Raw genomic sequence first — 12,896 nt, forward strand, 5'->3', positions numbered from 1 at the left:
TATATATATATATATATATATATATATATATATATCGTTCTAGTACGTAGTGCCATAAATGAGTCAAGTTTCACATTTTACGCTATAAATTTCATTAAAAATATCTTTTGTTTGAACAATCATCCTGAACTAATTTTTGCTCGAATTTTTATGAAATCTAAAACATTTATCAAGAAACATCTGGATATAAATTCTATTCATGATTTGTAAATTTTTTACCAATAATTGCAGAAATGCATGTGGTCTTTTAGTATTCCATTTCCTTACATATGATCCTTTGTAACCTCTAGTGAGTTGTGCTTACAGTCATGTGCATGGCTGTACTGGGAAAACCCCCACTGAGACCAGAAACTGCAAATATTGGTGCTGTTAATGGTACAAAGGTCACTATAATTTGAATGTTGATAAACTTGAGAAATCGATTTAGAAAAGTGGTTGTTTTCAATGAATCATAATAATAAGATAAATAAAAGTTTATGACATTTATGACACTACGCTGTATGTCCAATATCACCGGACACTCGTTATTTTTGGAATGAACTTGTAAGTAAGATGTTGATTGTTTCTCGAACACAGTATGTTCATCCTAAGGTAAAGAACCATTCCTAGTCGCATGTCGGACGTGCAGTCGCAATCTTAAAAACTATTGAATTTGTTTGGATTCGAATGGTCAATAGAGTCTTTGTCATTTCCAAGACATGAAAATTTACATGTAACATCTACTGTATTTTCATGTATTACTGAAATTGTTAAACCAATATACAAGATTTTTAAATGGCCGATGGAGTCTTTTGTCATTTCAACGACATGAGATAATTGAAAATTTAAACATTCTTTCATATCTTTCTAAAAATATACAAGTATTTTAAATGTCACTCCGAAAGATGCTGAGTACCCAATGTCCTATACTGCCGTTCCCAGACTTGCAATCTATATCTTTTTCACATTAATTTCAAGCTGCCTTCAGGAGGGCTATACGTGAATGAACCGAAGACCTCAGTTCTCAGCATGGATTGGAATGTTACATCGTAAATGTGGAGACTGCGGATTGTTGTTATTTACATATGAAATCTAATTACAAACGTGCTGAAGTGATAAGTAGTGAGAGTATTTACTTAGCTGACTGGAAGTCATTTATATAACTTTGTGGAAAAAGCCCGGGAAATTTCACGATAACAGGTTCAAAACTGAAGACGTCAAATGTGGCTGCATCCGCTTAAAGCGCTTTGTCTTTGGAATTGCAGTTACGTAATTATTGCCACCTCCTTCAAGTTTGCTGCCGTCCTTTACTAATATGGAATTAAACAAATCTAAATTTGTACACAATTTTAAATTTTAATTAATAAAGGGCATTGCCCTTGGTTATGGTAAACTGTATATACAAGGTAAATTCCTGCCTCACCATGAAGCACACAACTATTAAAGGTGTCCGTCAAACACCCTGATAATTAACAAATAATTTGATTTAAGAAGTCAATCTTTTATTTAATCACATACCAAAGGCTCGTCTACCTTTCTTTATCTCATGTAATCAATTATTAATTCCACCCAAAACATCATGTACGTGGACCATACAAACAGGGGCGCGGAAAACGTAATATATGACGACAATGCCGGGCCGTTCCAGGCCTCATGATAAGACATGGAATCTGTATTTAAAGACTGGAACCAGAAAAAGGACCAAAGGATTTATTGCTGCTGGAATTGTTCATTCCGAAGTAATTTACTGCAGACTGGTTCTATAAATTAGCTAATTTCTGCTCTCTCTCGTGAAGGACTACTTTAGACGTTGTACAATATGGTTTTGTTGTTTCTCTTAGTTCCACTATCATGCATAAGTTTTGTCCTTGCAGCTCCATTAACGGTAAGTGAACGAGTTTGATCATCTAAAATCATCCCCTATTATGATAATAAAAAAATGTTCTTGTTAATTAATACACAGAGATGTGAGGACTGTCTTTTATATCTAATGATAGGGAGCCGGGATTGGCCTGCATAACTTTTTCAACGTCTATGTCGGAATGAGTCCGTCGAAGTATGTTCACAGCAACACTTTGACCAACCAACCAAAAGCACGGGTTCAGCGACACCAACCTGACGATGAACTTTATCCCAAACCCTGGACCTTCGAGTCGGACATGACCTTGACGCCAGCTCAGAAGATCGCTATAAATAGAGACGTTTTACGTCGGCGAATGGGGGTTCCATTGAAGTTGAGAAAAATTGTCGCTGACGCGAGATATTACTGGCCCAATGGTGTTGTTCCTTATGAAACCGGAAATCTTGGTATGAAGTTTACTAAAGCCTTGTATTACAAATCAAGCAAAAACAAATGAACTTATTTTGCTTATTTGTATTTATTTTATTTGTGTGTTTTACATCATTTCGAAAGCCATTTCACGTTATTGCGGTGACACCGGCTTTATTGTTTAGATTTACGGGGGAAAAAAACTGACCTACACAGAAACATTTGAACCATGGTACTTCGGTGTGTTCGGTTACATCTGAGGAACCGGTTTCTATGTCCCACAGCGGGATTCGATTCCGTGGCCGAAGATGTACCTTATGAACAACTCGGAAAACCAAAATCTTCAGTGGAAATTACGACCAGTGGCAAATTCTTTTGCATTTGGTCTCTAATTATACCCTTTAGTCATATTTTGGTCCAAATGAAACACTTCGAGAAAATCTTTGGATGTGTAATGGCGAGAATAGCAAGTAAACTGGTTATTCTTTGCAGAATTCACCATTGCCTCCAATTTGAACTCTGCGATCAAGATGTGGGAGAAATTGACGTGCATTAGGTTTGTCGCCAGGACCGCATCAAACCAAAACCAATATAGTGATTACGTCACAATTCAACAGACTTATGACGGGTATGTTATTGTATGTTTTCAAACCCTCAAATTAAAAAAACACAAAACAACTGTTTTCCTTCGGCGATTCATTACTTTGATATATAGGGAAAATATGTTATTTTTGGTCAATAAACGATAGACTTTATAGAAACACTGAACAAAGTTTGTAGTTCAAAATCAACTATCCAAAACAGGAAGTCAGACGTAGTTCCTGTAAATTTCCCAAAAGATATCACATCGAATGAAGTGGAACTTCTTATCAAAATTTTATAAAGAAAAAAAAAACCCATTTTTTTAAAGCACAAAAGATATTATGATTACGAAAATGCTATATAAATATCCATTCGTGAGCTTTTGCGAAAAAAAAAAAATTCTACTTGGGAATATAAAACATGTGCTGGTATACACCTTAAAATATTTAAACCATTATCATTTCTTTTCTATTTTATGAAATTAATTATGTAAATCATTCATTGAAATTTTACTTAAAATCAAGTTCATAACTTGATGTGTCAGCAGTACTTTCTATTTTGATTCCTTTGCAAATATGTAAATTTTAATCACTCAGATTATAAATGTATCATTCAGAAAATCAATGCAGCTAAGTTCGTTCTTTGAGTTTGTCTTTAAAAAGTTTTAATGTTTCAGATGTGAATCCAATGTTGGACGAATTGGAGGACAACAGGTTGTAAACGTTTCCAATGGATGCGGGGTATGTAAAATGATTAAGTTGAATATGTGAAAATATCACTCTGCAATGAAATTATGTCGTTCTAAAAGCTCCTTGGAGCTACAGTTCCATTATTTATGACAACCTATTTTAAAACTCATTGCAAATTTTGCAGGGTTTCGTTAACAACTGCATTTTATTCTTTTCTTTAAGGCTGGGAGCATTGCGCATGAGCTTGGGCATAGCTTTGGGTTTGTACATGAACAATCTCGGTCCGACCGAGATCAGCACATCCTCATTGTCGATGGCAACATCAGCCCTGGGAACGAAAAGAACTTTGAGAAATACTCCAACAAGAAGGTCTACACGTATAACCTCTCCTATGACATCGGATCCATCATGCATTATAGCGACAAGGTAATAAATCTACCATTCAATTAATACAATTGTTCTTGGTCAGATAATCAAACAAACGGCGGCCGTAAGGGTGGGCGTATTTACATGTTACCATTTTACTGCAGGCATTTTCAAGAGATGGGGAATCGAAGACAATTGTTGCACGCGACACTCTGGTTCAGTCGTGGATGGGGCAAAGGGACGGCCCAAGCTTTCTAGATATCAAGCTCGCTAATCAGGCTTACCAGTGCGACAGTACGTAATGAATCCATATTTAATCTATAGAGCAGAACATGTGCTTACAAAATCGTTCAATTTAGCACCCATTCTCTCTCAACAGACGGAAACCTGAATTTCATGTCATGTGTATAAAATGAAGTGCACATTTTAAAATGTTTTGACTACTTGAAAGATAAATTTTCATAGGGCATTGCAAAACCAACTTTGTCTGTCAAAATGGTGGATTTATCGGACCCAACTGCCACTGCATTTGTCCCTACGGAGTCAGTGGGTTCACGTGTGACGACGTGGCGCCCTCTACACCGAGTGAGTAGTATTCAGCGAATCACCAACTGTTCTCTGCAAAATGCTTTCATCGGTTGATTTTGTTTTACTAAATTGTTTATTTTAATACTTTAAGATTGTGGAGGAACCTTCCTGGGCGAAAATGGCACGATTCTCTCTCCCAATTACCCCAACGAATATAACAGTAACGCGGAATGTCACTGGCTAATTGAAGTGAGTTCTCAAGACATTTCTTTTAAATTGCAACGAGTATCTTTTTCAAATATTTCTGTCGAATATTGCTTTGTACTTTGATGAGTAAACCTACAAAATTGTCCACATTGATAGGGTCCATTTGAATTCTTAAAACTGACGTTCCGTGACTTTCATTCGGAATACGAGTATGATGTCCTTGACGTCCGAGTATACGGACCAGAAAGGGTGGGGCAAATGTAAGTTGAATCATTCTTCCTCTTTTCATTCATTTATCTATTAAATTCACTGTAAAAACCTATATTTGGTTCTGTATTTCTAAGCTAAAACAATATTTAAGATTATTTTTAATTTCAGGATTTCTGGAAATAATTTTGGAGACAAGATCATCTATTTTAGCAGCAATAAACTTCTTCTGCACTTTACTTCCGACAAGAACACAAACTTCCGAGGATTCCGAATCGATTATTCTAGCATTCACAGAATTGACACCGATTCTCATTGATGTTCAGCTTAGTCCAGTGAAATAGCGGACTTCGACCTTTGATGCATTGTATTTGATGCGCTATAAATGTGATCCATTCTAATGTGTAGTCATGATCTATTATAAGATGATCATAATTTCATATAATGTTTGTATTTTCCAATGAATCTCAAAGGCATGTGCATTTTGTTAACTTGTTTATTTTTTTTCTATACATTATTCTTTGTTGCAATAAAATTACTCACTTAAACCTTGTTTTACCTTAATTATAATAAGTCCCACATATTGTGATCCAGGACACGAAAAAAAAAAAGATAAAATGTGAAAATATGGTGAGGAAAACTAATCAGTTTTTTTGAAAATGCATATAATGTCGATTATACTACATGTACATGTATCAAATCTAATTAAAGCAAACCAGATTTTCTGTCTACAAAATAGCTGTCTGGTGTCAATATCAATCTTCAAAGGAATAAATTTTCATTACAATATAACAAAACATGAATGTGTCCGAAAAAGATTTTATTTGCTATAAAGTGTTTGAAAACTTTCATCTTGTTTCCAATATATTTAAAACACAAGTAAGTCACTGTCTTCTACAGGCTTGTCAAATTATTCAAAATTTGTGTGGGATTCATGAACAGAATGCAATATGTTGTTTCAAACTAAAAAAAAAGAAATAAACAATAAAGAACCCAAATAACAGCAACAAAATACAGCGATTCTGAGGGGAAAAAAGAAGAAAGATTTGATTTATTTGGAATACAGACACAAATACAACTGTTGCTGTGAGGTAACCTAGACAACCTACATGTGCTTCTTTGATTGATTTCTGGTAAAACAGCAAATAGTTGAAGAGGAAGTGTGAACAAAATAAAAAAAGTTTTAAAATTTAGGTATTTTAGATAGCCAATCTAATTAAAATTAGAAGTTGGATCAGCTTGCATACTCGCATATGTAATGCGAGCGAATCTAACATATAATTTTAATTAGATTGTTTAGATAGCAACAGTGAGATGAGATGAAAAAATTATGATGAGTGGTGAACAGATCAATTAACAGGAAATTCCAGCCACATCCTGTTTTTATCCTTGCGCTCAAGTCTGCAAGCTTAATGTGGCAACAGTAGATTAAGAATGCATTGCCTTTAGTTCATCTAAGTATCTCAGAATTTACCTTTTTTCATTATGTAGTGCAGATCATTTGTTACAATTTTGTCTGTTTGATAACAAAAGCACATTATTTAGTACATATGAAGTGGTTAAATTATTACTAACTTCAACTTTGTTTTCTACATATTTAATGTCTGTTTTTTTTGTTGTTGAAAAATTCTATGCTTAAACAATACCAAACTGACTACCTCCAATAGTTTCTCTGATTGTGGAGGAAATCAGGTACATTGTAAGCCTTGATCGATAGTCCAAGGTCTAATTTCTCCCAAGGTTGAAATAAGGAGATTTATAAACGTTACATAAATGAAAGACAAACACCCTCCAGGAAGGCATTGTGAAACAACCTTGACAGCTAAGGTCAGACAACATTCCATTTTTCTTCAAACGCTGAACAGATCTTTGCACAGGTTAAGGCTGCAGACAGGGGGTAACTGCTAATGGAGATTTCGTCCTCTGTGTAGTCAACGTCCACCTGTACAGGATGTGAAGAAATAAATCTGATTTGGCTATCTGTTACAATGTCACTGTGTCAGACCAATAAACTTCCTTAACATGTGGGCCACAGGCACAAAAACGGTGACCGAACTTTGATAGAGTAAGAAATTAAATAGACCAGGAATGAAATGTCAAGAACAGTTTTAAACTTATCACATTCCTGATAAGTTAAGAAAAAGCAATGAAAGTATAATCAGAGACATGTACAGAAACGCTCTGTGGGTATAGCTTATATTACTTACACTGCCATGTGAAAGAGCTCCTACGACAACAACAACAGGTTCCTTTTCTGGCACAATTTCACGAGGATCTGTCACTTTTTCAACATGAAATGAAGTCCCATATTTCTTACAACCCAGAGGAAAATGGTCACTGACAGGGTTTTTTATCACCTAAAAACCAAAACTGTAGTATGTCTCATATGGCTTTTACAGTAAAAAGCATTCTAGTGTTTGCATTTGCTCCTTGAACACATAAAACAACTAAAGAGCAAATGCCCAAATGTTTTTGTTAAAGCATGTTTACAACTAAAAGCCTCTGTAATATAATAGACTTGAACAAGAGGCCAATGGGCTGCATTGCTCACCTGAGTCACTTGACCCATATTTAAAGATTTCCCTATATATATTCACATGTAAAACTTTGATCCCCTATTGTGGCCCCAACCTACCCCCAATGGGCCATGATGTTAACAAAGTTGAATCTGCACCATGTGAGTAAGCTTTCATGAAAATTTCTCTGGCCTAGTGGTTCTTCAGAAGAAGATTTTTAAAGATTTTCCCTATACAGTGCTCCCTCGATATATTGCCACCCCCGCTTAATGCCTTAAGATTTCTCCCCATGTTAACGCCCCAGTCATAATGCCAACCCTGCACTAATTTTCACAAACATATGGTCAAATTTTATAGGGTTTTAACTTTTAATACCTTTGATGATAATGCCAAGTACCTAACACCTTTGTACTTTGAGAGCAGTGAAGTGAGGCGTGACTGTTTGGACAAGGTATTCAGGTTAATTACAAATAATTGCTGAATTAAACTCAAGATTCAAGATTATATAAATGTTTATATGGAATGGAGCCCAAATAAATTTACAAAATTAAATTTCTTTTGATTGCTCAGTAAATCATCTGTAATGGTGAATTTGTTATATTGCCTCCCCCGCTTTATTGCCAAAATTGGTCTTGAACAAAAGTTGGCAATATATCGAGGGAGCACTGTATGTTCGCATGTAAAACTTTGATCCCCTATTGTGGCCCCAAACCTACCCTTGGGGGGTAATAGTTTTTACAAACTTGAATCTGCACTGTTTCAGGAAGCTTTCATGTAAATTTCAGCTCTTCTGTCCTAGTGGTTCTTGAAGAGAAGATTTTTAAATGACCCCAGTCCATTTTTGTGATTATCTCCCATTTGAATGGGGCATGACCCTTCATTTGAACAAACTTGAAAGCCCTTCACCCAAGGATGCTTTTTGCTTAGTTGGGTTGAAATTGGTCCCGTGGTTCTGGAGAAGAAGTAGAAAATGTGAAAAGTTTACAGACAGATAGGTGGACGATGTTCAACGGGTGTTCAGAAAAGCTCACTTGAGCTTTCAGCTCAGGTGAGCTAAAAACTGTAACTGCACAAAATTGCGGTATGCCAATCTGCATAGATGTATATATACAAATGTACATACGTCTGCACATACATACTACTGTAACAGTATTTTTGCCTTTAGATACTTACTTTTAAAAGTTTCTGTGGTCCGTCTGCTGCATGAATACTGTACTTATGTAATAGCTGTACTGTAAATAAAATCATGAGAATATACTGGTGTTATTTAACCATAAACACTTACAAATCAAGTCCCTCTGACATTTAGTTTAATAGTATGTTTTGATGAATTTCTTACCCATAAGACCACAGAATCTATCAAATGTTCGGGGAATTCTTGTTTGAGGGTTGATTTCTATCAGGACATTCTTTTCTGTATGAATATATACTTGAAGAAGTCCTGCTCTATTCAGTGGGCTGTCCATCAACATTAGCAAACACTGAAAACGAAATTGTAACATAAACATCCTTTCTGGGTTTTTTTCCAGTTCAGTCTTGAAAAATTCTTTCATATATTACCATAACTGAAACCTTGAATACGCTGCAGTGTTTGACACTAACTTTTTCACCACAGCAGTCCAAAGAGGGTCATGACCAGATTTTTACATGTGGAGGTTGGCAAGTATGACACACAGGGATATGTATTAATTATAAATTTTAATTCATCAAAACACAATTTCAGGAGGATAGGAACCAGCAGATCATAGTACCTACAAGTTCTATGAACAGGAATCAGTATAGCACAATACATATTAATTACCACTTACAACACGGGTATCTACTTTTAACTTTCTTAATGATAAAATACCTGATGTGTTATGTCTGGACGACATAGTGATATATCCCGTTTGAATTTCTTGGCTAAACCTTTGTGCTTATCGCAGTTTAGCAACTCAAACTGCTTCCCCACCTAAAACCAAGATAAATCATTGTAATTCACGTTTTATTCAGATGAAAAGTAAATTCTTAACTAGTTTCTGAGATAATTCGAACTAATTTACCATTTATTTCAGAGGTAAATGTGCATTCATGCAAACCAAAAGTTATAAAACACGAAATACAAACCTTTACTGATTCTAACGATGCCTTTTCTAGAACAACTATCAACCTTTTTTCATTGCTTTGCCTTGAAACACTTTTAATGACTTTGTTTGCGTTTTTCTCGTGATCAGTGGGCGCCGCCATCTTCAACTATACCAAATAACTCGTACTTAAAATATTCCATTAGACTTTTCCGCTTTCTTGGATATAGAATAGAATAGCCTGGTTCCCGAGGCCTTCCGATGTGCTTGCACCAGGCTAAGAATAGAATAGAATAGAATATGATTTATTTCCAAATTAGGGCCCTCTCGGGCATACAGCATACATGATTGTTAACATTTCAATGTGCAATGTTTATAAAAAAAATGATGATAAAAAGAAAAGAACAAAACAAGAGCAAAATATGCACTATTAGTATGAGCAATGTTCATACATGAGACATTTTGAACATGGTAATACTTATTTGTATTACATGTAAGTATCACCGTATCCTAATGTAAAACAGTCAGAAATACACACGGAAAAAAATATATACATGAACATAACAACACTACATGTAATAATAGTAAAGGTATTATTTAAGTACATATGATTAATACTCCACTGTAATGCAAAAGATGGATATTTAACATAAAAGGCTTCAAATCATACTCCAAAAACTTTTGCACGACACAGTCACATTATCAAGTCGATAATACTAATATCAACGTCATAAAAACAACAACAAATTAAACAACCGTTATGTTCCTAATATTACGTGCCATTTCTGAAAGAGGGGGCTGGAAAGGGGGTGGGTGGTTAGGGTTAAATCTGAACACTTAAAATAGAATGAAGACATTGAACAAATATGTATGACAGGTATCACCAGTTTGCAGTAAATAACTTCTTCAAGATCGAAGGCAGAAAATGGAAAATATTCGGCACCGCCAGTTTCCTCTAGCTGTTAGGTCCAGGGGAAAATTGTCATACATGGTGCATACTAGAGTACATTATTTCTTTATCTAGCTTCCATTCATACCCCTAATTACTGTGTGTAATTACACTACCATATATAATACTATATGTTGTGCAAACGACCTCTGGCAGAAGTTTGGTAGGTAGCTAGCATTGCAGAAAAAATGCAAAATTTTTATGCAATGATTACTACCTTCATCATACAATGAAACAACAAAGAAAGACATTTTATTGTTTATATTTTTATGTATTTAAAAAAAATTATAAACTAGAATTAAGATCTAAAATGTCATATGGTTGACCGATTGTCGTTAGAACAGCCAATGTACACTTTGACCTTGATGACACTCCATATTTGGTCATGATTTTGCAGACAGGAGGATCTAGAAAACCGGACTGAACTAGTTTGCAACAAAAATGTATTCAAGGTATGGTGAAAGCAGTGTCAATTTCAAAAGAAGTACAAGAGAAAAGATTCAGTGAATGTAGATATATTGGTATATACAACAATAATTTCACTAGACCTACATGTACTCTGACTACATGTATACAGCGGAGATTCCAAACCTTTGCAAAGACTGGTATGACTTACTGGACTTATGCCTTTTGATTCCTGGAGGAACACAAGGCAGCAATAACACTCCTCCAACGCACACGGTTCTGGCTGATCCTATTCAGCTCGACCCAAGTCATTCCGGCGGCCTTCACCTCGGTGTCAACAGTTCTGTGTCATGTCCGCCTTGGTCGACCCACGTTCCGTTTCCTTTGTGGGTTCCAATCCAGGGCATGCCTTGTGATGATTGATGCAGGCTTTCGTAGAGTGTGGTCAATCTATACCCATTTCCGTTTCTTGATCTCAGTTTCAATTGGGGCTAGTTTCATCCTGTCCCACAGTTGTCCATTGGCGATGACTTCCAGCCACCTGATGTTGAGGATATTTCTGAGACATCTATTTATAACTGTCTATAGTCTGTTAGTGTTGATCTTTGTAACTCGCCAGTTTCTGAACCATATAGTAGGACATACTTCACATTTTTGTTGAATATTCGAATCTTGTGGAGTGAGATAGCAGTTGATCTCCAGATTAGTCGCAACGTGTTGAAAGCATGTCTTGTTTTGCGGCATTTGGCGTCTTCATCTTTGCTGATCATACTGCCCAGGTAGACGAACTTGTCAACTTGGTGGAGTCGCACTGAAGCTTGCTGTTTGTTGTTCACTTTCATGACCTCTGTCTTCCCGATGTTGATTTGGAACCCAGTCTTCCCTGTTTCTTCTGCAACCTGACACCACAGACACTCGATCTTTTAAACATCTATAATAAAAAAAAAATTGTCTTCCTGTAAACATAATATTCACAAGGTATATCACGCCGCCATCTTGGTTTTTTTTTTTACCAGCTGCATCGCTTGAAAATTTCGGAGAAAAGTTCGATATAATATGATAATTAGACCCCTACCGTTAGAAGCAACTCTGTCAAGGTCTTACCTCTCGCATCGTCATGGTGAACTGGAAATAAAGTCCATTTATCGGCTAAAATCAACCGTCAAACATCGTTAATATTATGTTTACAGGAAGACTATTTTTTATTATAGATGTTTAAAACGTCGAGTGCCTGTGGTCTCTAAATGACATCTCTGTCGACGCTGTCAATTTAGGCCTTTTGAAAGTCGACGAAGACTGTGTAGAGGGGGATTACCTCTCTGGGGACTGCTCGATTATGATCCACATTGTTGCATCATCTTATCATTTCCGAAGATATCATGTCTATCAATTACGATTCTAAAGTTATACTATTTTTATGTTAAAGGTCAGAGGTTAAGGTCAATGGAGTCAATTGACCTTGATAAAAATTAGTAGATACCATAATCCTTTCTGAAAATCCAATGTTTCTATCAGACCTGGTTCTGAAGTAATACCAATTCTACGTTCCAAAATCAGATGTCAAGGTCACTTGACCTTGATACTAGTTTGTAAGCACTGTCATTCTCTTCTCATTTCATACCCCTACGACTCTATCTATTATATTTGTCAAATTACATCTGTTAAAGTTTGGAATTAATCCCCCCCCCCCATAGAAATCTATGGTAGACCCGACCCCATTTGCCCCCCCCCCCCCCCCCCCCCATGTACGCCAACCCTCCTCCATTTGCCAATAAAATCATTTCTGTACAGCCAAATACATTGGCCTATCATATCCATGAATATCTAATACTTTCATCAACGGGTTACAGAGCTACTGCGAACATTCTTAGGTGCGAGAAAGAAGAAGATTGATTGTTTATGGTTCTACGCCGTTTTGATAATATTTCAGCCATTTTCGGCGGCAAGAAGAAGAAGCGGAAAAATAATAAGAATGGTCAGAACGGAGCAAACACAATAAGTCTCCAAACTTTGTTTGGGAGACTTAATGAAAGGCGAAGATAACGAACAGTGATCAATCTCATAACTCCTATAAGCAATACAAAACAGAGAGTATTATAGCAATATTCCATTATCACCTGCATATGGTGTTTATCT

The 12,896-nt window shown here is 35.9% G+C and overlaps 2 protein-coding genes across 2 annotated transcripts; one reads left to right on the top strand and one right to left on the bottom strand.

Annotated features, from left to right (window-relative positions):
* The first annotated feature begins 1,667 nt into the window (after positions 1–1,667).
* LOC125663712 (blastula protease 10-like) lies at positions 1,668–5,375 on the top strand. Its single transcript, XM_048896041.2, has 10 exons — positions 1,668–1,864; positions 1,977–2,286; positions 2,741–2,876; positions 3,507–3,570; positions 3,742–3,945; positions 4,050–4,179; positions 4,351–4,470; positions 4,565–4,662; positions 4,777–4,880; positions 4,999–5,375. The coding sequence occupies exons 1-10, from the start codon at positions 1,799–1,801 to the stop codon at positions 5,144–5,146; spliced, it is 1,380 nt and encodes a 459-aa protein (XP_048751998.2). The 5' UTR covers positions 1,668–1,798; the 3' UTR covers positions 5,147–5,375.
* A 255-nt stretch (positions 5,376–5,630) lies between these two features.
* On the bottom strand, positions 5,631–9,633 carry LOC125663713 (ribosomal RNA small subunit methyltransferase NEP1-like). Its single transcript, XM_048896042.2, has 6 exons — positions 9,450–9,633; positions 9,193–9,294; positions 8,683–8,824; positions 8,517–8,575; positions 7,035–7,184; positions 5,631–6,769 (listed from the first exon to the last, which is right to left on the bottom strand). Exons 1-6 carry the CDS (start codon positions 9,567–9,569, stop codon positions 6,656–6,658), a joined length of 687 nt encoding a protein of 228 aa, XP_048751999.1. The 5' UTR covers positions 9,570–9,633; the 3' UTR covers positions 5,631–6,655.
* Positions 9,634–12,896: the final 3,263 nt, after the last annotated feature.

This window comes from Ostrea edulis, chromosome 1 (genome assembly GCF_947568905.1).
Source record: "Ostrea edulis chromosome 1, xbOstEdul1.1, whole genome shotgun sequence".
NCBI lineage: Eukaryota > Metazoa > Mollusca > Bivalvia > Ostreida > Ostreidae > Ostrea > Ostrea edulis.